The sequence below is a fragment of the Ochotona curzoniae genome, unplaced genomic scaffold, assembly GCF_017591425.1.
Source record: "Ochotona curzoniae isolate NIBS_2020 unplaced genomic scaffold, NIBS_Ocur_1.0 contig_908, whole genome shotgun sequence".
Classification (NCBI taxonomy): domain Eukaryota; kingdom Metazoa; phylum Chordata; class Mammalia; order Lagomorpha; family Ochotonidae; genus Ochotona; species Ochotona curzoniae.
Genome location: NW_024466607.1, coordinates 36,076,805 through 36,098,675, shown reverse-complemented (window position 1 = coordinate 36,098,675; position 21,871 = coordinate 36,076,805). Strand labels below are relative to the sequence as shown.

General features: G+C 41.5%; 1 protein-coding gene and 1 non-coding gene across 3 annotated transcripts; one reads left to right on the top strand and one right to left on the bottom strand.

Moving 5' to 3' along the window:
* Nucleotides 1-1,653: 1,653 nt before the first annotated feature.
* CEP76 (centrosomal protein 76) lies at nt 1,654-21,774 on the bottom strand. 2 transcript variants are annotated; one of them, XM_040994837.1, is made up of 12 exons: nt 21,618-21,774; nt 20,765-20,920; nt 19,859-19,934; nt 19,034-19,258; nt 17,376-17,561; nt 15,844-15,941; nt 13,915-14,043; nt 10,139-10,327; nt 8,570-8,736; nt 5,949-6,282; nt 4,139-4,356; nt 1,654-2,743 (listed from the first exon to the last, which is right to left on the bottom strand). In XM_040994837.1, exons 1-12 carry the CDS (start codon nt 21,678-21,680, stop codon nt 2,605-2,607), a joined length of 1,980 nt encoding a protein of 659 aa, XP_040850771.1. In that variant the 5' UTR covers nt 21,681-21,774; the 3' UTR covers nt 1,654-2,604. The 2 variants fall into 2 exon arrangements, with proteins under 2 accessions (XP_040850771.1, XP_040850772.1); XM_040994838.1 differs by lacking the exon at nt 19,034-19,258.
* On the top strand, nt 5,680-5,810 carry LOC121166208. The gene has a single exon (XR_005885370.1). It is a non-coding gene; the product is annotated as a small nucleolar RNA SNORA77 (small nucleolar RNA).
* Nucleotides 21,775-21,871: the final 97 nt, after the last annotated feature.

Here is a 21,871-nt window from a genome sequence, read left to right as displayed (position 1 = left end):
AAAATTGTTTTCCTTGGGGCAAAGAAAACATTAAAACTGCAAAATCAGAAGTAGAATTTAAGCTGTTTTCATATAAGATTTGTTTATTTGAAAGGCAAAGTGACAGAGAAGCAGAGAGAGGAGAAAGTGATTGATCCTCTGCATACTGATTCCTTTTCCAAATACTTGCAGCAACAGCACTGTGCCAGGCTGAGTGCAGGGGCTCGGCCATCAACCTGCTGCCTTGCAGGCATGTCGGCTCGGCTAGAAGCTGGGCCTGAAAAAGTCACTCAATCGGACACTACAATATAAACCACATACATTCCAAGAGCTGGCTTACCCAGCTACGCCACAATGCCTACCAGAGCCGCAACTATTATTCTGTTTAGTAGGATATGAAGGCAGAAGTGTAAATGAGTTAAACAGTTAACACCTTCTGATTGTCCCAGATATGGCACAAATTATAATTTTATAAACAATGTTGTTATCCAATGTAAGACTTACACTACGTTGGGCTCAAACCTTGCCTTTGCTAGCATGTTGAGAAATGTGTTTCAAATGTGAAGGACTCCCAATGCTGTAGGGTGACAGACATTTCTTCCTGTACAACGTGTTGTTACACCTCAACACTAAAAAGACTTTGAAGGTAAATGGAGTTTTCAATTAGTTTGAACTTAATTTAGCTAAGTTTTATTTAACAAATACATGCCTGAGTTAGGAGAAAATGAAGTGTTCTGGGTTTCTTGGTACTTTTCTGTTAAATAAAAATTAGTATATCATCAAAAAAGACACATTAGAGACATTTAAACATTTTACATTTTTAATAGAAAAACAACCTTCATGACAGCTAAATATATAAGGTGAATTTAATTCTTAACAAGAGATAGTAGGAGTACCTGAATTCTAGTGATAAGTGCATTGAAATAATGACATAAACCAATTTTAGGGAAAATATTAATGCCAGACTGTTAAAGTGCATAAAAGCAAATCTATTTTTTAGTTTGTACCAGAAGAATATTTAAAATATAGTTACTACTTTGATACATAAAGGCAGAAAACAGCCTTAATTTTAATATAGTCTGCCTCTAAGTATGTATCTCATAGCTTGTCTCAAAAGTTTAAAGTTCTAAGCAATTTTCTCTATTGATAGCTTTATGTGTAGCTTCAAACTGGTTAATTCTCTAAAGCCATATAAGTCTTAAACGGCCTGTGATCACTATTTTCAGTGAAGCTTGGTAGAACAAAATGAGCGATATTTTTAAAACAAATTAATATTATATGTAAAATAAATCTTAAGATACTTTCATATTTTAACTTAAAAAAAAAAATCAGTTTCCTTGCATCAGTGGATTCACTTAAAAAATAAAAAACTGGCTTAGCTACATTTTTCCAAACAATGGAAGAAGCAACTGCATTAAGAACCTTGCATACGGGCAGGCGCAGTAGCCTACAGCTACAGTCCTTGCCTTGCATACGCCAGGATCCCATACGGGCACTGGTTCTAATCCTGGTTGCTCCAATTCCCAACCGGCTCTCTGCCTATTGCCTAGGAAAGCAGTAAAAGACGGCCCAAAGCCTTACAACCCTGCACTCACCCATGTGGGAGACCCAGAAGAAGTTCCTGGCTCCTGGCTTAGTATCAGCTCAGCTCTAGCCATTGAGGCCACTGGGCAGTGAATCAGCAGATGGAAGATCTTTCTCTCTGTCTTTTCTGTGTATCTGACTTTCCAATAAAAATAAAAGTAAGATTGCTAGATCCTTTAATGCTTAGTTTTGCTCACATAAACTTTCAAATCTTGCTCAATTTCAACACGAGCATCAGCACAGAATTACTCACATAAACTTCCAGTGGCCTCACAAGGATCAGATTGGTTACATATGTGATGATTTTACTGCAATAAAAAAATGCTTCCAGAAGATGGAATCCGTGAAGAGGATTCAAAGGAATAAATCCTTTAAACATAGAAAATCAGTGACAGATTGCAATTACAGAAACAATTATTTTTATGACATCCAAATCATTTTTATAGTGAATCAAGCTAGTAATTGTAAATTATTCATGTACTTTCATGTGGAGTTTATTATTACTATTTTTATGCTTTTCTGAGTGTATCCATTCTTGCCTCAAGATTGTGCCATAATCTTCTAGAAAGTCTCAAACACCTCCAGAATCACAGAAATGATAATCACCAAAATGTATTTTTAATATATGTAATAAGTAAATGTGTTATGAGCTCGGTGTCTGCTAACTTTATAAAAGAATCCATTGAGTCTATGAAAAATAATCACAGCGTTGATTTTTCTACAGTTCACACCCTTTGACAAATCTTTGTCATGAAACTAAGTAATTTCATATTCATATGAATACCTGTAAACAAGCAGCATTTATTAAAATAGAATATACCTCTAAAACTAAATTCCACTCCAATTTACACAAGTTTTTCATGTGCAACTTTTAAATACACTCATGATTCTTCTATGTAGTGTCAGTCAAGTATATACAAAATTGAAATGACAGCCAAGCCACACTGTGACTTTAAAATAAGGAACCTCTAAATAGCTAGTAATATTCAATGTGTAAACTTCCAATAAAACACAGTTACAATCCTTACAGAAATGTTAGTCCTATAATACCGAGCGATATTTACAAGCAAACATGATCCAAACAGCACATGCAGATTCAGGGTAAGTAAACACTCGGACACGAACTGCCAGGCGCACCTGGTCCCCACGGCAACAGATGATTTCTTCACAGAAAGGAGATCTACAGAAGCAAGAAAATGAATGCAATTAATATGTGATCATCAGCTTTTTAAAAAATATCTTTTACTCTTTAAGGTTTCTTTATTTTTGGGCCCGGCGCGGTGGCGCAAGTGGTTAAAGGTCCTCGCCTTGCACGCCCGGGATCCCATATGGGCGCCGGTTCTAATCCCAGCAGCCCCGCTTCCCTTCCAGCTCCCTGCCTGTGGCCTGGGAAAGCAGTCGAGGACGGCCCAAAGCTTTGGGAACCTGCACCCGTGTGGGAGACCCGGAAGAGGCTCCTGGCTCCTGGCTTCGGATCGGCATAGTATCGGCCCGTTGCGCTCACTTGGGGAGTGAATCATCGGACGGAAGATCTTCCTCTCTGTCTCTCCTCTCTGTATATCCGCCTTTCCAATGAAAAAATAATAAAAATAAATCTTTTAAAAAAAAAAAAAAAAAAAGGTTTCTTTATTTTGTTGGAAAGGCAGATCTTCAGAGAGAAGGAGAGACAGAAAGGAAGATCTCTCATCCGTTGGGTCACTCAAAGGCCATAACGGCCAGAGCTGAGCTGATCTGAAACCAGCCGGGTCTCCCATGTGGGTGCAGGGTCCCAAGGCTTTGGGCCATTTCTCACTACTTTCCCAGGCCACAAGCAGGGAGCTGCATGTCAAGTAGAGCAATTGGGCCGTGGACTGGCAACCATATGGGATCCTGACATGTGCAAAGTGAGGATTTTAGCCACTGAACCGTCTTGCTGGGCCTAGGTTTTACTTTCTTTTTCCAATATCCTAAAAATATTTTTTATTTATTTATTTGAAAGTCTGAGTAACAGAGAAAAAGAGACACAGAGAAAGAGATCATTCACCCACTGGTTTATTTCTCCAAATGGCTGCAATGGCTGGGCCCGGACCAGGTCAGAGCTGGGAGGTGAAACCTCCACTGGGTCTCCCACATGGATGACGAGGCCCATGCACGTCCCCAGGTGCATTATAGCAGGAGCTGGACGGCAAGCTGAGCATCTTGGATTTGAACTGGCCCAGCATGGGGCATGATGGCATTGCTAGCAGCAGTTTAACCCCTTTGACCACAATGCTGGCCCCTAAAATAATTTGTAAAAATTTTCCCTCTACTGTTAATGACTCAGTAATCTTAGACATCCATTCAAATTACAGACTATTTTTTCGTGGCCTATAAACGAAAAAGTTATATTGGACAAGAGCAGAGATCCTCAATACAGAGTGTGTAGCAAAAATCACCATGAAAATTAGCTCAGATTATGTGCACACATTTAGAACTCATGGATCAATATGCATAATAAAGGTAAGTCATTTTAAAAGCTCCTTCATGTAATTCTGATGTCAATCCCAAACTAAATCTGATGTTAAAAATGTTTATGAATTCATAAATCATACTTTACCGAAGACAGGTGGCAAATGCACGCCTTGCATTCCTGTACACAAAATGTATGGGGAACCCTTTAAACGTGTGACCATCAGGCACAGCTCTCCTTATGGCATCCTGAAACTCTTCATTGCCTGCAGATATGCTTGTTGTACGCTCAAATTCATAAGACGCCAGTGCTGGTGATAAAAGATAGGAAAGCTGGTCTTCCCAAACAGTAGTGAGGCCAAGATCCTATGGTGACCCAGAGAAAAAGAAATGGGAGACATTACTTTCAAAAAAAAAAAATGTTGATCGTATTTTAGTACATGCCAAGGAAATACTTTGCAGAATTCTCAAAATTTTGTGGCTTCCTATTATTTACAATTGTGATGTGCAGAAATAAAAGTAAAAGGAATTATAGATTACTAGGTTCTATAGTAACAAAACACACGAAACCTTCATTGCCTATACTTTGAAATTATCTCCTGTAAAATACCATATGGATGCAGACGGTGTAGTGCGGTGACTGAAGGTGCTACCTGGTATGCTCAAAGCTGTCTGTCTGGTTTGAGACTCTGTAATGCTGCATTTCAGATGCATGCTAACGCAAATGAGGCTTCATGTATTTGTGTTTCTGCCACCTACAGGCGAGCCCTGAATGGAGTTGCTGGTTCCTGGCTTCAGCTTGTCAAGCCAGGCTATGGAAGATCTCTCTCTCTCTTTTAAATAAGTAAATAAACAGACCATATGGGGTAGTCCTCACAAAGAAAAGTTGCAGTTAGTTGAGATCATCTTCTATTTAAGTAGTAAAATTGAATGTTTGATTGAAAAAGTCAAATTAACAGCACATAAAATTAAACTCATTTATTGAGCATTACTTTGTAAAAGACACTATCTTTTATACTGTAAAAGACAAAAAGCTGCAGATAACACTTTAGGCTGTTAAGGGGCTTACAGCGTATTAAGGTTTCATTTAGAGATCCAAGTTTTTGAATGATACCAAGACAAATGAAGTAGAAATACATATGCAAAGGTGAGTGAGTGACTGACTCGATCATTAAGATGTCTGTACATGGGGCCAAAAAGCAAAGCCAGCTGTTTGTTATTTGGGACTCTGGCACCAATATCAGAGTTCGAGTCCTGGCTATTCCACTTCTGAGCCAGCTTCCTGCTAAAGCTCCTGGGAAAGTAGCAGATGATGGCCCATGTGGGAGACCTGGAACAACCTGCAAGCTCCTGGCTTCAGCCTGGTTCAGACCCAACTACTGTTAATCAATGGGAGAATGATCAAAATGAAATATCTCCCTGTCCTCCCCCAATGCTATCCCCCTTTGGAAAAGCTGAAACCAATCGGGGGGGATGGAAGGAACAACATACGGGAATAAAGTAAACCCAGTAATTTAATGGGGCAATTATTTTAAATAAGCATTTCACAAAGAGAAAATGCAAATCCATACATTTGACTCTGAGATGTGAATAAGTCCATTTTTCCTAATTTCTAGCAGGTAATAAGTATTAGGGATTCAGAAATGTTTCAGAACTTAACTCTCATGATTTTCAAAACTATACATGCTTTTAGACCCACTCTGCATCCAGCCACAACTCTAAGCAGGTGCTTTTTCCATCTATCACAGCAGCTTTCCTGGGTACTGTGGCCACTTGGACCCAAACTGTCCTTTGATGTGACTGCCTCTGGGCATACAGGGAAAGGAAAAAAAAAATACATATGGGGAGGGACTTTTTTCCTTGTTTGGGACTGGACTACCGATCGGCTCTATCATGTGTGCAAAAACATATAAGCAAGTGAAGAGAGGCAGGAAGCTGCAACCCTCAGTGTTGGTTACCTTCCTGTGTTCTGACACGAGGAGCCTCAGCTGCATTTCTATCTCATTACTTGTCGCTGATGCATCAATTGTGGATGCACACAGGGGTGGGAAAGGAGGAAGCGATGTTGTAGCTCCAGGAGCGCACACAGACTTAATAGCTTCTTCACTCATGGGCTTCCACTTGGATTCATCATTCAAATCAAATACACAGGTTTCTACTGCATCAGAGGGCTGACAATTACCCAGGAACATCTGATGATTGAAAACACAACCAATTGTTCGATAGGGGTACAATGGTTTGGGCTGCTCAGCGAGTGGAGGTTCATCAGGATTGATAGGTTTGTGGATGTACCTAAAAGTAAATAAATAAGGATGTAAAAATAAAGAAGGTATAATCTTAATAAGCAAATAAATTATTCTGACATTTATTGCCACAACTCCTTCTCAGGATTAGAGCTTACTATTTGTTTTTCCTTTTTCTATTTAATGATTCTATATTAATTATGTACTATAACTAATTATGCATATTGCTAAATTTAAGAGTTTATATCACATTATGCAAGTAAGATAATTTAGCTAATTATTATTTATAACCACCCAAAATGATTATCACCAGGTAGAAAAATGATCCAGGCAAATTGAAAAAAAAAAGCACCAGGAATGTGCCTTTAGAGGTCCCAACATTTAAAGACATGATGAAAAAAGCAGAAAAAGAATGAGATAACACAAATCAAAGACTATGACATGAGAAACACTCAGGAACTAGAATGTTTCAGAAGACATAGTCAAATCTTTCAAAATGTAATGACAGGCTAAAGTACTGAAAATAATGGAGCTTGTAACAAAATCAACTTTTTAAAATAAAATAATTCATTACAACTTGAATTTACTTTCAGATTTCTGGATAATACTCAGAAAAAACATAAGCAAATTTTTATTGGAAATTCGAGAGAGAGCACGAGCGAGCAAGAGAACGAATGTGCATTTGCTAGGTCACTCCCCTAATCATCGCAACAATTAGGACTGTGCTAGGGTGAAGCCAGAAGTTGTCCACACGGAATGACAGGAGCACAAGGGCTTGGCTACCTTCTGCTGCTTTCCCAGGTACATTAGAAGGGAGCTGGATGGGAAGTGTGGCACCTAAAACTTGAACCTATATAACCGGCTCCAGGCTTCAGATCGACTTGCCTCCAGCCTTGTGGCCAATAGGGATTGAACCAGCAGATGGAGGATCTTTGTCTTTTCTTCTCTCCATAAATCTGATTTGCCTTACCAATAAAAATGAATAAATATTTAAAAACACAAAATTGTTTCAGTTAGGGCTAGTACTGTGGCATAACAAATTAACCCACTACCTGTAACACTGGCATCTCATAAAAGTGTGGATTCAGTCTGACTGTTCTGCATCCCAATCAGCTTCCTACTGATGCGTCCTGGAAAGCAGTGTCAGATCATCCAAGTGCCTGGGACCCTGCCATCCATGTAGGAGATGAGATGGAGTTCCTAGACCCCAACTCTGGTCTGGCCCAGCCCCAGCCTCTTGAGAGTTAAACAGCAGATACAAAAATCTCAACATCTCTCTTGCTCCCTCCCTGTCACTCTTTAAAAAAAAATTTTTTTTTAGATTGATATATTTTTATTGGAAAGGCAGATTTACAGGGGAAGGAGAAAGATCTTCCTGCTGGTTCACTTCCAAGTGGCTGCTACAATGGTTGGAGCTGAGCTGATCAGGAGCCAGCAGTCTTTTCTGGGTCTCCCACATGGGCGCAGGGTCATAAGGCTTTGGGCCGTCCCCTGGCTGCTTTCTCAGGCCACAGGCAGGGAGCTGAATGGGAAGTGGAGCAGCTGGGATTAGAACCAGTCTCCATATGCAATTCTGGTGCTTGCAGGAGGAGGATTAACCAATTGAGTCACCGCATCAGCTACAACCTTTCAAATAATCTAAACAAATTTTTTTAAAGGCTATAGCTAAAATTACCATTCAAATGCTCTTGAAGAACACCTACACAAGATAATACCCAAGAAATAGACACATGAGAAATGATCAGATGAAGAGTAAAATGCCAAGAACGGCTATTAGCAGGGTAGGTCATATACAACATTTGTCTCTAAATACAATTTTGTGGGGACTGGCAGGATGGCTCGATTCTCACCTTGTAAGTATCAGAATTATTCTGGGAGTGAATCAGCAGATGGAAGATCTTAGTTTCTTTCTGTAAATATGATCTGCCTTTCAAATAAAAATTAGTAAATCTAAAAAGAAAAACCTATTTTGAGACACTGACACCATGGTCCGTGCTGTGGCGTGTGCAGCGGGTAAAGCTGTATCTGCTGCAATCCCATGTGAGTGCTGCTTTGAGTGCTGGCTGCCCTACTTCTCACCTAGCTCCCTGCTACCACACCTGGGAAAACAGCAGACAGTGGCCCAACACTGGGCCCCACACCCTAACGAGAGACCCAGAAGAAGCTCGTGGCTTTGGAATGATCCAGTTCTGGCTGCTGAGACCATTTCGGGAATGAACTAGTGGAGAGAGGACTGCCCCCACCTCAATCTGTATCCGCCTTTCCAATAAGCAGATAAAACATTAAGAACCATAAGAAAACACAGCCATCTCCATCTTGTAACTTAATTCACCAACCTGTGTCCTGTTAAACTCTCCCAAAAGGTAATGGCTCCATCGGTTCCACAGGTCATAACCCAGGCATGGGGCACTCCTTTTGCCTTAGTCCCCACACAGACAAAGGCTTCTAACCCATATCCAAGGAGAAGGCTGCACAGAAGGTTAGCGTGGTCTTCACAGTCACCCTAGATAACAAAACAAACTAAAATGATTTATTCCTTCATAGTCGCCCACTGAAGAAATACTGCAAGAAGCATTATTAGTGCATTTTCAGTTTTAAGATAAAACAATAGAAAATGACAAATACATTCATTATAGAAAAATTAAATTATTTTCCAAAGTTAATAAATCTGACAGTCCTATTCTGGATGCTTTGAGAAGGTATTCAGATTCAAATGTTCATAAAGAACTCAAACTATACTGACAAAAAAAAAAAAAAGACTTTAATATATGAATAGGCAGAGAACATGAACAAATGAGGTAAGAAATCAAATTCACAAAGCAGGAAATGAAAATAAATGCAAACCAGGGATATACCTATTACATCTGTATGTGATTAATTCCAAAGAAATTAATGCACATAAGCAAAATGATCATGAGGAAGATGGATAAAATGCCAAGAATGACTACTAGCAGGGAAGGCGATACATAAAATTTACCTCTACTCTTCTATTTCTCATTGATAAAGCAGATTACTTTTACAATAAGAAAGGAAGACTACAAAGCAATAGGAAATATTTCATAATCTCTGGACATTAAGATGTTATTAACACTGTGGCCCCAATAATGTACAATATATATTTAATTGTAGGCAGCTTAGAGGTGATTTGCAAAAACAGGATTTCACTGGCAAATCAGCAGGGAACTGAATCGGCAGCAGCACAGCCAGGACTTGAACGAGGATGCCAGCGCTGCAGGTGGTGGCTTCACCTGCCACACAACTCTAGTTCCAAGCTTTTACTTTAAGATGTGCTTTCTCTTCAAAATAATTACTCAAACGGTGGGCAGCTTAAATTGTAGAGTAAATGCAAGCCCCTATGTAACAGTTCTTAATATTCAAATACTAATTTTACATTTCCATATTTGCAGTTATAAAGTTAAATTACAATGTAGAAATCTATTAAAAATATTTAACTGTTTTCAACTCTCAATAATACAGCAATCACACAAAAATGTACCCAGCTGCTCCCCTTGTCTATCCCAGCTTAACTGGATGCACCACAATCTTGTCATTTCCTTTTCTAAAAAAAAATATTATGACCTGAGCAAATTTGAACACAAATAGTACAATAAGCCCATGGTTCTAGTCTTGGTACTGTCTCTAATTTACTCTATTACTTTTTTTCTAGCACTATAGTAATTGCACAGCTGTTCTCATAGATACCATATTAAACAAATTGCATAAGCAAATAAACACGTGAAGCTTTTCCTTTACATATTGATATCTACACATTTTATTTGAAAAAATGAAAGAGTGTATGACTTTTTCTAATTAACAGTATGTGCATTTTTTTCCTATGGCTATTCCTTTGCCAATGTACTCATTATGCCCAGTGGCTACTTTGTTCCTGTACGCACGTATGATACCTTGTTTCTACAGAGAAAGGCCAGCAGAGTACACCACTGCTCCTGTTTACCCCCTCCTCCGATAACAGGGGCTCTTTCATAACCAAGGACATTAACGAATCTTGCTGCTTGCCTTGGAGTGTCCAGCAGCCGTCCAGCTCGGAGCGGTTTCACATAGGAACAGACTGGCCTATTAATTCCATTTTCATCCTGGAGGAAGAGGGTGAGGCATTACGTAGTAGAACAAATTATCCTCAATTATATTTTTAGAATACATTAATGTGAGACAAAATAATCCTGGACACCATTTTTTAAAAATTGAGTTCTTACCTTGCATCCAGCACTAGGCTTTTAAGTACTGCACACAAAATTTTTTAAATTCTCACAATATCTTTTATTGTTTTCATTTCACAGATGAGCAAACGGGAGCTACCGCTGTTCTAGGAGCTGTGTGCTCGGACTCCAAAGGCTGTGACAGTAAGAACTCCTCCGAGAAAAGGGTGGGGAGCAAGGAAGTTCTCTAACTTTCTGACTGATACACAAAAATCAGAGCTCACTTCTGGATGCCATTAGAGTACCAGCTTAGGAATCTTCAGGAAGCAATAACTTGTTCAGTCAATTGAAAGCAGAATTTGAAGAAATTTTAGGAAAGCAGCTTATCTTCTGGATATCTATTAATACTGTGCTGAACAGCTTCTGTGCACCTAAAGGTCTTTTGCGATTTGGGAGTTAACACTGCTAAAGCCCATTTCCCATAGCTTCAGGACTACTGATCAGCACAGCAAAATGAAAGGGTCACTTCAAAAGTTCAAGGTTTTGGAGATGAGGCAACTCTAGTGTGGCAGGATGTTCAGGAAACAAAGTTTACCTCAGCCACTGATGTCTTCCTCAATCAGAAAACATCACTTCTCTAATGTCCCACACGTTAGCAAGGGAAAGAAAACCGCACTCTGGCAGGGATTCCAGGTACACCATGTGCTGCCTCCTAGGTCACTGGCCCAGGGCCGGAGCAGAGGCATAGCAGCTAGGGCTCAAGCTGGCATTCCGACATGGGATGGAAACACTACAAATACTGGCAGCTTCCCCTAGTTTTCCCAGGCTGTTTACAGGGAGCTGGACTGACAGTGGAGCGGATACAAACAACCGATACTCATATGGGATGCTGGCACCACAGCCAGTGATTTTACCCACAGTGTTGGCCCCAAATCTAGTGACATGGAAGTTCAATTCCTATAACTTACTTTAACTTCATGCATTAAAAATTCAAAAGGGATCATTAAACGAGTTAGCATTATACAAGAGCAAAACCAGCCAGCAGGAGAGGAAAAGAAAAATGGATTAAGTATAATGGTGATTTTGGGCTCGGATTGGTAGCCCAGTGGCTAAAGTCCTCGCCTTGCATTCCAGGGATCCCATGTGAGTGCCAATTTGTGTTCCAGCTGCTCCCTGCTTTGGCCTGGGAAAGCAGTCAAGGACAGCCCAAAGACTTGGTTCCCTGTACCCACGTGGAGATCTGGAAGCTCCTGGCTTCGGATCAGCTCAGCTCTGGCCATTGTGGCCACTTGCGGAGTACAGCAGCAGATGGAAGATCTGTCTCTCCTCTCTGTAAATCTGCCTTTCAATAAAAGTAAGTAAGATTTTGAAAACAAACAAACAAACAAACAAACAAACAAAAACAGGCATAATGGTGATTTTGCTGATTCTCCAGATCTTTGATTAGGATTAAGGTAATAAACTTAGTTCCTGTGTGGGACAGCCCTATTGTTACAAATCCACCAACATATTAGAAAAAGATGAATGTATGGGTGAATTTAGCCAAATCAATCATCACATGTGAGAGTACTACAAAAAAAGTTTAGGAAAAACATCAAAAGATGTTTATTTTGATGCAAAAAAAATTTTTAAATCCATATATAGATTTTTTTCACAACACATTTTCACAAATCTTAAGATCCCCTCAAACACATAGATCTCATCATATTTTTATTTATTTAATTTTAATCTGAGAGGCAGACAGACAGAGTGAGACAGAGATCTGTGGGCTCCCTCTCCAGTAGTCCACCTTAGCCACATAGGCTGGGCCAAAGGCAGGGGCCTAGAATTCAACCTAGTGAACCTAATTCAACCTAATTCAAATGGGTGGCAGGGACCCACAAACTTGAGTCACCACCTGCAACCTTGCAGGGTACACATCCCAGGGTGCACACTGGCAGGAAACTGGATCAGAAGCAGAGAAACCAGGACTCCAGTAATGGAATGCAGGCATTCCATGTAGTGATTTAGCTGATGCATCAAATACCTGTCCCTTTCAAGAGCTTTTTAAGAAAGATTTAAGAAACAGAGAAAAAGAGATCTTCAACCAGTTGGTTCATTTCTCAAATGACCACAATGGCTGGGACTGGATTAGGTTGAAGCCAGGAGCCTAGAGCGCTCTGTGGGTCTCTCAAGTGGGTGACAGGCGCCAAGTGGGCCATCTTCTGCTGTTTTCTTGGGAGCATCAGCAGGGAGCTGCATCAGAGATGGAACAGCCAGGAGTTGGAGCCCACATGGAACATCAGCCTGACCTGCTGCATCACAGTGCTGGCCACATCCATGACCTCTATGAAGTACTTTCAAATCTACAGCATTCTCATTATCACAGGAGTTTCACTGGATAACGGTGCTGTGAACTTGCTCTCTCTTGGGCCTGGAAACATTGGAAATGCTTCAGATAGTGTATCATAATTTGTTGGTCTAAAACTCTAGTCAGATGGTCTCTAGTGGAACAAGAGTCAAACACAGGAAGTAGCAAGGAACAAACCAAAATAGAGCCAGGTCAGGTAAGCATCTTGCCTGTATGATGGATGTGGGAAGAAGTGACACAAACCGAAAGGCCACCAGGCTAAAGTGCAAGTCAACAGACTCTACTACAACTGAGTTGCTTTTTCTCAAGTCCAAGAAAAAGTCTCTTCACTTCTCTGCGCTTCATGTTGTTTATGAAAAAAGACAATTCTGTATGTTAGCAACAACAACAAAAAATGCCCTTATGTGGTTCAAATATTCTTACAATAAATTCTATGAATTTTGGTTAAGCAATATTTCCTGCAAGAAAATTCCTCAGCAGTGTATCAACTTGTATCTCTTCTTTGCTCCATCACTACTTTCCCTTCCATTCTCCTGGGTCCTTTCTGGCCACAGATTCCATATGACAGTGAACACATGCACTTCAGACGAGACAGACAACAGACAGACTGTGAGTTACACTATGCCTGGTGTCTCCTCACCCTTGTCCTCACACCAGCGCTCCTCGCCTACTCGGCCGTGCAATGCACACACGTAGCTAACATTACCAAGTGTAAAGACGTTCCTTTCGTTCCCATCACTGGCTAAACAGAGTCGGCTTCCAAGATCCTCATCTAGAAATTAGCTATTTTCAGCCTGACCCCAAATCTGAAGGAAACCAGGGTAAGGCCTAGATGGATGTACAGGATCTATCACAGGAAAGACAAAGTGAGAACGACACCGTTTCACAGAAAAGCACCATGGAACGGACATTTCACCCCAAGTACCAACTCGCTGCTTGCAGCATCTGCACCGTTATCTGGGAGCACCGTGGTTGCGTGGAATCACTGTGTATGAAATCCTCTGCTTCAAAAAACTCTCCTCCCTCCTCTACTACAAAAATAGACACCCCTGCCCCAAATCACCAGTACTAAAGTGGTTGATTACTTCATTCTAAAAACCAAAGAACACATTTCAAGTTAAGTAGCTACAAATCAAACATTCACAGGTTTAAAAATGCAGTACAATTTACAAACCTGGGCAAAAATTTTAACCAGTCGTGAGTTGTGTGAGGGTCGAATTTGCAAATACTCTCTCCACCACTGCTTAGCATATACCAGAAAAAGACGCTCTTTTTCTGCAGTTTTCTGACGTTCCAAAGCAAGCTTGAAATTAAAACAAAAAAATTTTCAATGTCTATTCAGTGTCCTAATGACAAGTTAATAGCACATCTGTCACACCATCTCTCCCACCACCCTCACCTGAACCTCAACATCTCTTGTTGCTAAGAGCTTCATGACCTCCCTGTTTCAACAAGTACTGGATGCAATCAAGTTCAGTAATCTTTTCTTTCTTCTGAAGATAGTAAATTAAAGAAACCACATTTTGTCACTCCTTTTTAAAAAACATGTAATCCTTCTCCTTTACATGGCAAGCTGTCTGCCTTGGCCTGGCAGGTCTGACCCCAGCTTGGGTGGTCTGGCCCTGGCCTCATTTTCTACTGTCCCCATCTGCGACTACACTCGAGGCGCACAGGGCTTTGCTTCCTGCATCAGGCCCTTTGTTCTCAGTGTTCCAGCTGTCCGGAACGCTGAGAGAGGCCTAGTCTGCAGGGCTGGTGCTCATTATTCAGATCTATCCATACCCTAAACCTAATCACCTGACCTACAGCAGCCTCCCCCTAACCACTGCCACATGCATCACCCTGTCCTAATTCTGTACCTAACACCATGACTGACGGCACTGCTGACTAGTTTATTGTTGGTCTTTTTGCCAGGATCTCATCTCCTTGAGCGCAGCATCAGGAACAGTACCGAGCACTTAACATCTGCTTAAGATCAACATGTTTCTGACCAAAAAAAAAATCTATTAACAGTATAGTTGTAAAGGGAAAAATCTGAGAAATCAGAAACAATTTATCTATCAGAACGGAACAAATTTATGCCTTAGAGGAATAGCAGAAACATGAGAACATGTTTATAAAAGTCTTAAGTTTAAAGTGAATAAAAAGAACCCATTTATATATTTAGATGGTCTACAAGTAACATGATTAAAATTCATATGTACATAATTAATTATCTGAGTAGCATCAACATGTCTGCGCATTCAAATGTACAAGAATACTACAGAGTTAGGAGAAAATGGGATTAGAGGAAAAATTTAGTTTGGTGTAAAAAATTTTTAAATTCATGCATATGAGTCTTTTAAAAATCACGAAAAATGCTTATTATCAACAAAACTATGTATGGATATAAAAATTCTTTCACACCAAAATACACTTATTAATTCCATTTTTCTATGAACTTTCTGAAGTATGCAATGTACATCATCGAGGTTCAAGGGAATAACAAGGTATGACAGGAAGGAAGGGGAAGTTTCAGAAAAATAGGACACTGTTTACCTTGGAAAGAAGTACTAGTATTCTAACACTAAGTTATCACATAATCATCAGGAAAGGAAAAAAAAGAAAAGGAAAGGAAAAAGGAGGAAGGAAGGAAGGAAGGAGGGAAGGTAGGAAGGAAGGAAGGAAGGAAGGAAGGAAGGAGGGAGGGAAGGAACATGGGCAGCAAGTAATTGTAACCTTTAAACTACAGACTCGCCAGGATTACACAGAGATGGACAGTCCTGCTGGTCTTACAAGATCTAACTCTTCAGAGACCCAACAGTGGAATAAGCAAAGAAAGCCTGAGTAAATGTTCCAGAAATTTCAGATGAGGAGAGCAAAGACTAACCCGAGTTAGGAAGCCACCCTTACCGTTAGGCCCTTCAGCTTTACCATGCTGTGTGCTAACGCTAGAACTTCAGTAAATGGCTACTGTGTTTCCCAAACTAGCACAGGTAACCCAAGAAAGGGGTTCCTTATACCTTAGGAGTGCTAATCTAAAAGTAACGTAGTAATTTTCCAAGAGTACTTCTTAGGATCTATGAAAAAAATATGGAAAGAAGGAAAACTCAGTATTATTTACCTGCGTGTTCACCACTTCTGGGGATAAGGTTTGATTGAGTGGTGGGTACATTTCAAGTTTTACATTTAAAATTCCCACAGACACTTTTGATTCTGTGCCTATAAATAAAAAATAAATATTCAGAACCTCGTACATTATATATTCAGTCAATCAAAGCCTAATTACAATAATTTGGAATTTGATGCTTTACTACCTACAGGGAAAGAGAGTAAAATTCAACATTCAAAATTCAATATTCACACTGAAAATTAATGAGATCAAATCACTTAATAAACACTTTTCTGATTTAAACGATAAAAGATGCTTAACACCTCAATCTGTCTTCTCAGGGGGCAAAAATGTGAAAAGCAATTTATATTGTCTTATATGAGGATTCTTTCAAAAGCTCATGGAAAAAGGAAATTAAGTTTATTTTGGTGCAAAAAAAAAAATCAAAACCCACTCATAGTTCCTAACATACATTTCCTATAAATTTTTTGAGGAGCCTTCACATGGTAACTCCCCATTTATTCCCATTTTCTCTTTCTTTCATATCAAACGTAACACAAATTTTCAAGCCATGCCTGGACTTAAAGAAAAGTATCATATTTGAAACAAATTACCTATACAAAGCATTTTTTTTCTCTTTTCTTTCATTTAAAACAAACCCCATTTCAGATGACTCAATAAAATTCAAAAACTACGGCTATGCTGTGCACTGTCAGCAGGTTTCAATATAAAAGAAACTTCACCACATGGTAGGCTAAAACATCAGTACATTTTGTTTTGATTTTATTAGCAAATACATAGCAGGAAGTATGTAAGATGCTAAAAAGAAAATGATAAATAGCTACGATTTTTATTTTCAAAGAATGCAATTCATTAATACGGACAGTAGGTTTTTACTTCTTTTAAGTCTCACTGGAGAACATTTGTTCTGTATTCTGCAAGAACCACCCATAATGCTGGAATGAATTGTTTTCAGGTGTGTGTGTGCTGTATTTATTTCACTTGAGAATAAGAGTTGCAGAGAGACAGACAGATCCTCCATCTGTTGGATCACTCCGCAAGCAGCCATTACACTCAGAGCTGAGCCGGTACAAAGCTGGTTCCCTTGTGTTGGTGCAAGTGTACAAGGCCTCAGGCCATCCTCTGCTCCTCTCCCAGGCTGCACAGGCAGGGAGCTGGATCAGAAGTAGAGCAGCAGGGACCTTAAAGTGACACCCATGTGAGATGCCAGTGCCACAGCTCGCTAAGCCACTGCACCAGTCTCAGAAATCTCAAATTTTTAAATCACCTTATGTTTGAAAAAAGCACTTGAAAAAAACATTAAACCCCCCAAATTTTATACTGATTTCCCTAGAAAAATATTTTTTTCCTAAAGCTATCTGCTATTCCTTTATACCAATACTGCAATTGGATTGAAGACCAACTGTAATCCCAACGAGATACTGTTTTTTCCCTCTTTACCTTAAAGATATTTAAAAACCAGAACATGAATTTTGAAAGAAATCATGGACATAAAAACATAATGGTGATAAAAATCATCATACCTACACCCATGAGTTCCACCGTCAGGTTGGTCACTCCATTTTCTGAGCCCAAAACTGATCGCCATTCCAGAAAGTAGGATGCCACTAAAGTGGTCTCACCAAATATGTCTGTCTTGATTAGGACCATATGGATTGGATCACTTATTGACAACATTGTTGTTGAATCGGCCATTCTTGTTCCATCACCTAGCAATGGGAACCAGAAATTACACATTACATACTGTCAGAACAACACAAAAACACTTTTGTTGGAAACTACATTAAGTAATAAGCTTATATGAAACCAAAGCAGAATGATCTGGTAATGTCTCAGAAAGCATGCTACACGCCTGGGTATACAACACACTGCTAGTTCTATCACTAGTTTCTGAGAAGACAGCAGACTGTGAAGTTATCTGTTTATGCACAACCGGTCAGTGCTTTGTGATCCACAGACTAGTGACATATTCTTTAAATGCTCTTAACTATGCACTATATGTCACTTCAATAAAAAGCCTTAAAAGGTGCCAACATTAACTCTCCTATTACCCTTATTCCTTAATCTCTATTATCACCAAACAATCAACATAAAACTGAAATTTATCCTATAAACTGCCTTTTTGAAAAATACCTTTTTAGAAATAGTGTTAAGAGCTGGCATGGTACTGTTTAACAGGCTAATCCTCTGCCTGCCAGTGCTGGCATCCCAAATGGGCACAGGTTTGTGTCCTGGCTTCTCCACTTCCTGACCCAGCTCCCTGCTTATGGCTTGGGAAAGCAGTACAGTACGGCCCAAGTGCTTGGGCCCCTGTACCCAAGTGGCAAACCTGGAACATGCCTCTGGCTCCCAGCCTCAGATGGGGCCCAGCTCAGGCCACGACAGCCATCTGGGAGTGAACCAGCAGAGGGAAGATCTCTCCCTCTCTGTAACTCTCAAAGTAAAATAATAAATCTTCACGAAATGACAAGAACCAAGCATTCTAAGTTTTGTTTCACTTATTTATTTACTCCACCAAATGTCTGCCAAGGCTAGGCCTAGGCCAGGGCCTGTGCCCAGGATTCCATGAAGCCAGGAGTCAGGAATTCCATAGAGGTCTCCCATAGGGACGGCAGGGACTAAGAATTGAAGGTGTAGTGCCTGCTGCCTCCTGTAGGGAACGTAAGGCAGTACTCAAACCAGGGTACTCTGTTAGGGAATGCAGGGGTTTCAGGCGTAGCATGACCACCACAACACCTGCCATATTCACATGGGAGACTGCCTTTTAGGGACAGATGGCCTGGTCTCTCACGCCTGGAAGGCCCACATTCCACCCTGGAGTACTGTCCGCACTGCCTGTACTCTGGATTCTACTTTCCTGATGACAGCCCCTTACGAGGTAGAAGCCAATGGCTGGCTTGAGCACCCCGGGGTTCCTGTCACCCACGTGGGAATGAACTGAGCAGCCAGGGAGTTCCTCAGTTGTATGCTTATCTCCTTTTATGTCTTAAATAAAAATTAAAACAAGACAACCTTTGAATTTCATGAAAGATGACTTCTATAACAGAGTTATCCTTCATAAATGGGAAGGATCCTGTCTCATTCTCACTAGCATGGGTACTATGCACAGGACAGGTACTTTAATTCTGCGATAAAACCTAATAAAAATTAACTCAATATAATGACGACTATTGGTACTTACCTAAGTTTTCTCTATGTACTTCAAGTAAAAAGCCGTCATGAAAATCGGGTTCACAGGCACATGGAACAGGTTTGGAACGAAAACGTTGGTTTCGATAATGTAAACACAAGGTAAAAGTTGAGCAAACTTGTCCCGGTAAAGGCTCAGGTTCTTGAAGATGTTCCAAGAAAGCTTTTCCACCCAAAACCTGAAGGTAAAGATACCTCCGTGTTGGATCAATATTAGCTGTAAAGTGTAGCAATATACATGAGGAAACTGCCGGATCATTTAAGGCACGTGATATCAAGACATTAGGAAACAAAAACTTGACAGAAACGACATCAAAAACGACTAAAAAGAGAAAGAGTAACAACTTCCCTCTCTACCAGGATCATTTGCATCCTGGGAAGATACCTAAGTCCACATTCTCCCAGTTCACATTCTGCCCACTTTCTCCCAGTTGGAAAGGGAACAGACCCCAAAATCTAGGATACTGTGCTCGTTAACAGCTGCGTATTTAATCTCTCCATCTCCATCCACAAAGCAACTCAGACAGCCAGTAAGTGAGCAAACGTACCAGTCAGATGACTACACTGAGTAAGGCTGCATAATTATCAAGACACGAGAAACCAGTGTGCCCTTTCCCCCTTCCTTCTATACTGCACTATTAAATCGGCTGATACACCTCATGCAAAGTAAAATGAAGTCTTAGGCCAACCACAAACATTTAAATACTTCATGAAATGTTTTCTACCAAATACCAAACACTGTAATACACCATACTTATCACTAACCACAAACAATCACTGCTAATGTATATCCATACATATATATATAAATACATACTTTTTTTTAATGTTGATTGTCTATCAAAACTAACAGGTTGTTTTGGAGAGGAAGGGAGTTCTTGATCAATACTGTCCTAGGAAGGCAAAAATTAAAAAAGAATCTGTTAAGAAAACACTAATAACGAAATTAAACACCAAGCAGAAAGCACACAGGAGGAGGACTCTTAAAACAAAACACCCCACATTTTTTATACTGTAATTACAATAACGGAAATGAAAGCCTGCAGAAAAGATAACCTAACAGGTCACTATTAATGATCATCATCTAATACTATGCGATTACATTGTTTTCAGGAATGCCATTCACAGATTGCTAAAAACCAAATTCCTAACACTTTAACAAGGTTGATCTTTCCCGAAACCTTATGTAACAGCTGGCTTAAAATCTCCCAGTTACTAATCTTAGTAAGGAGGTGACATTCACCCAATAAAAGCTATTAAGTGAATTTTTATCACAAATGAGTTCCTACAGCTCAAAAACCAAAAAAAGGATGCTGAATTAAACCACTTATTCCCTACTGTATTATGAAGCCTGTCCAACTTTCACACAGTATCCAGGTATTGAGGTCACACCGTTTCCTTAGTACTTCGCTGTCAAAAGAGGGCCTCCTCAGGGCGCTGGGGGAGGCCAGCCTCCCACTCGGGACCTATGTTTCCGTGGAACTTTGAGGGTCCTCCTGCACCCAGCTGTCTTCTTGAACACATGCCTAACTTGCCAACCACAGTCCCAAAAGGGTTTACCTTAAAAAAATAAGCTGAATCTAAAAGTACCCTAGAATGTGACAAAGACCGTGTGATGTGGTGAACTCATTTGGCCGAGTGATGGGACCCCTGGTGTCACGCAAGGCTAGGGCTGACTTCCCAGGGCGTCCAGGAACACAACACGGTTCCCAAAGACACTCACCGTAACAAAATTCAGTTCTTTCATCACATCGTCAATGATTCCTCGCCGCCTAAGGGCTTTGATCAAATCTTCCGTGGACAACTGCTGCTGGTCAGGCGCCAACTCCTCGCGAATGGTCTCGGCGAGGATTTCCCTGATTCGGCCGTGGACATCCATCTGCACAGAAAACCCACGCGAGGAGGCCTTTTAGCACACCTCCCCAAGCCCTGCTCGAGGAGGGGGAACACCAAGCACCCCACGAAGACCCAAGTCAGGCGGGGGTGTCCGGGTGCTGAGACGTCACCCACCGGCTCGGGGTCTTTGTGACCTCTTCTCCCCACCCCGCCCCGGGTCCCGCTGGACTCACAGCTGGGCCCCCTCGGAGCTGACCCACTGACCCCCGTGTCCGCCTGGGCGAGACCCGAAGCCGGCGGCGCCCATGCGGCACTGCTTCTGAGGAGGGCAAGGAGGGTGTTGACCCAGCCCTTCAGCCACTTGCCCTCCGTCACGGGCTCCCCTAAAGTCTCTCCTAAGGGAACCCCGATCCCTCTCCGCCCACCGTGACGGACGTCCGCAGTGACTTCCACGGCTCTGGCCCTACACCCGCCCTACACTCCGTCCCTACACTTGCCCTACACCTGCCCTACACCCGCCCTACACTCCATCCCTACACCTGCCCTACACCCGCCACACACTCCGACCCTACACCTGCCCTACACCCGCCACACACTCCGTCCCTACACCCGTCCCTACACCCGCCACACACTCCGTCCCTACAGCCGCCCAGTTCCCGCGGCTTCCGATCCCCCTCTTCGCTCGGGCTTCAAACCCGGAGCTTTCCGCACCTCTCCCCTCCCAGGCGCTCGGCCCTCACCTTGCTCAGCTGCTGGTGGATGAGCTGCTTCAGCTCGGACGCCTTCTCCGGGGGCAGCGACATGCTGACGGACCCGGCCGGGGAGCCCAGAAGCCTCCCGGCCGCTCGTCTCGCGCAGCACCGGGCAGGGACGAGGGCGGAAGGGCCCGCGACGACCCGAGGCTGGGCGCGAACCCGGGCGGCGGCGGCGCCAACAGCTTCCAAACGCCGCCGGACCCGCGGGCCTCGGGGCTGTCCGCCGCGCCGCCTGAGCC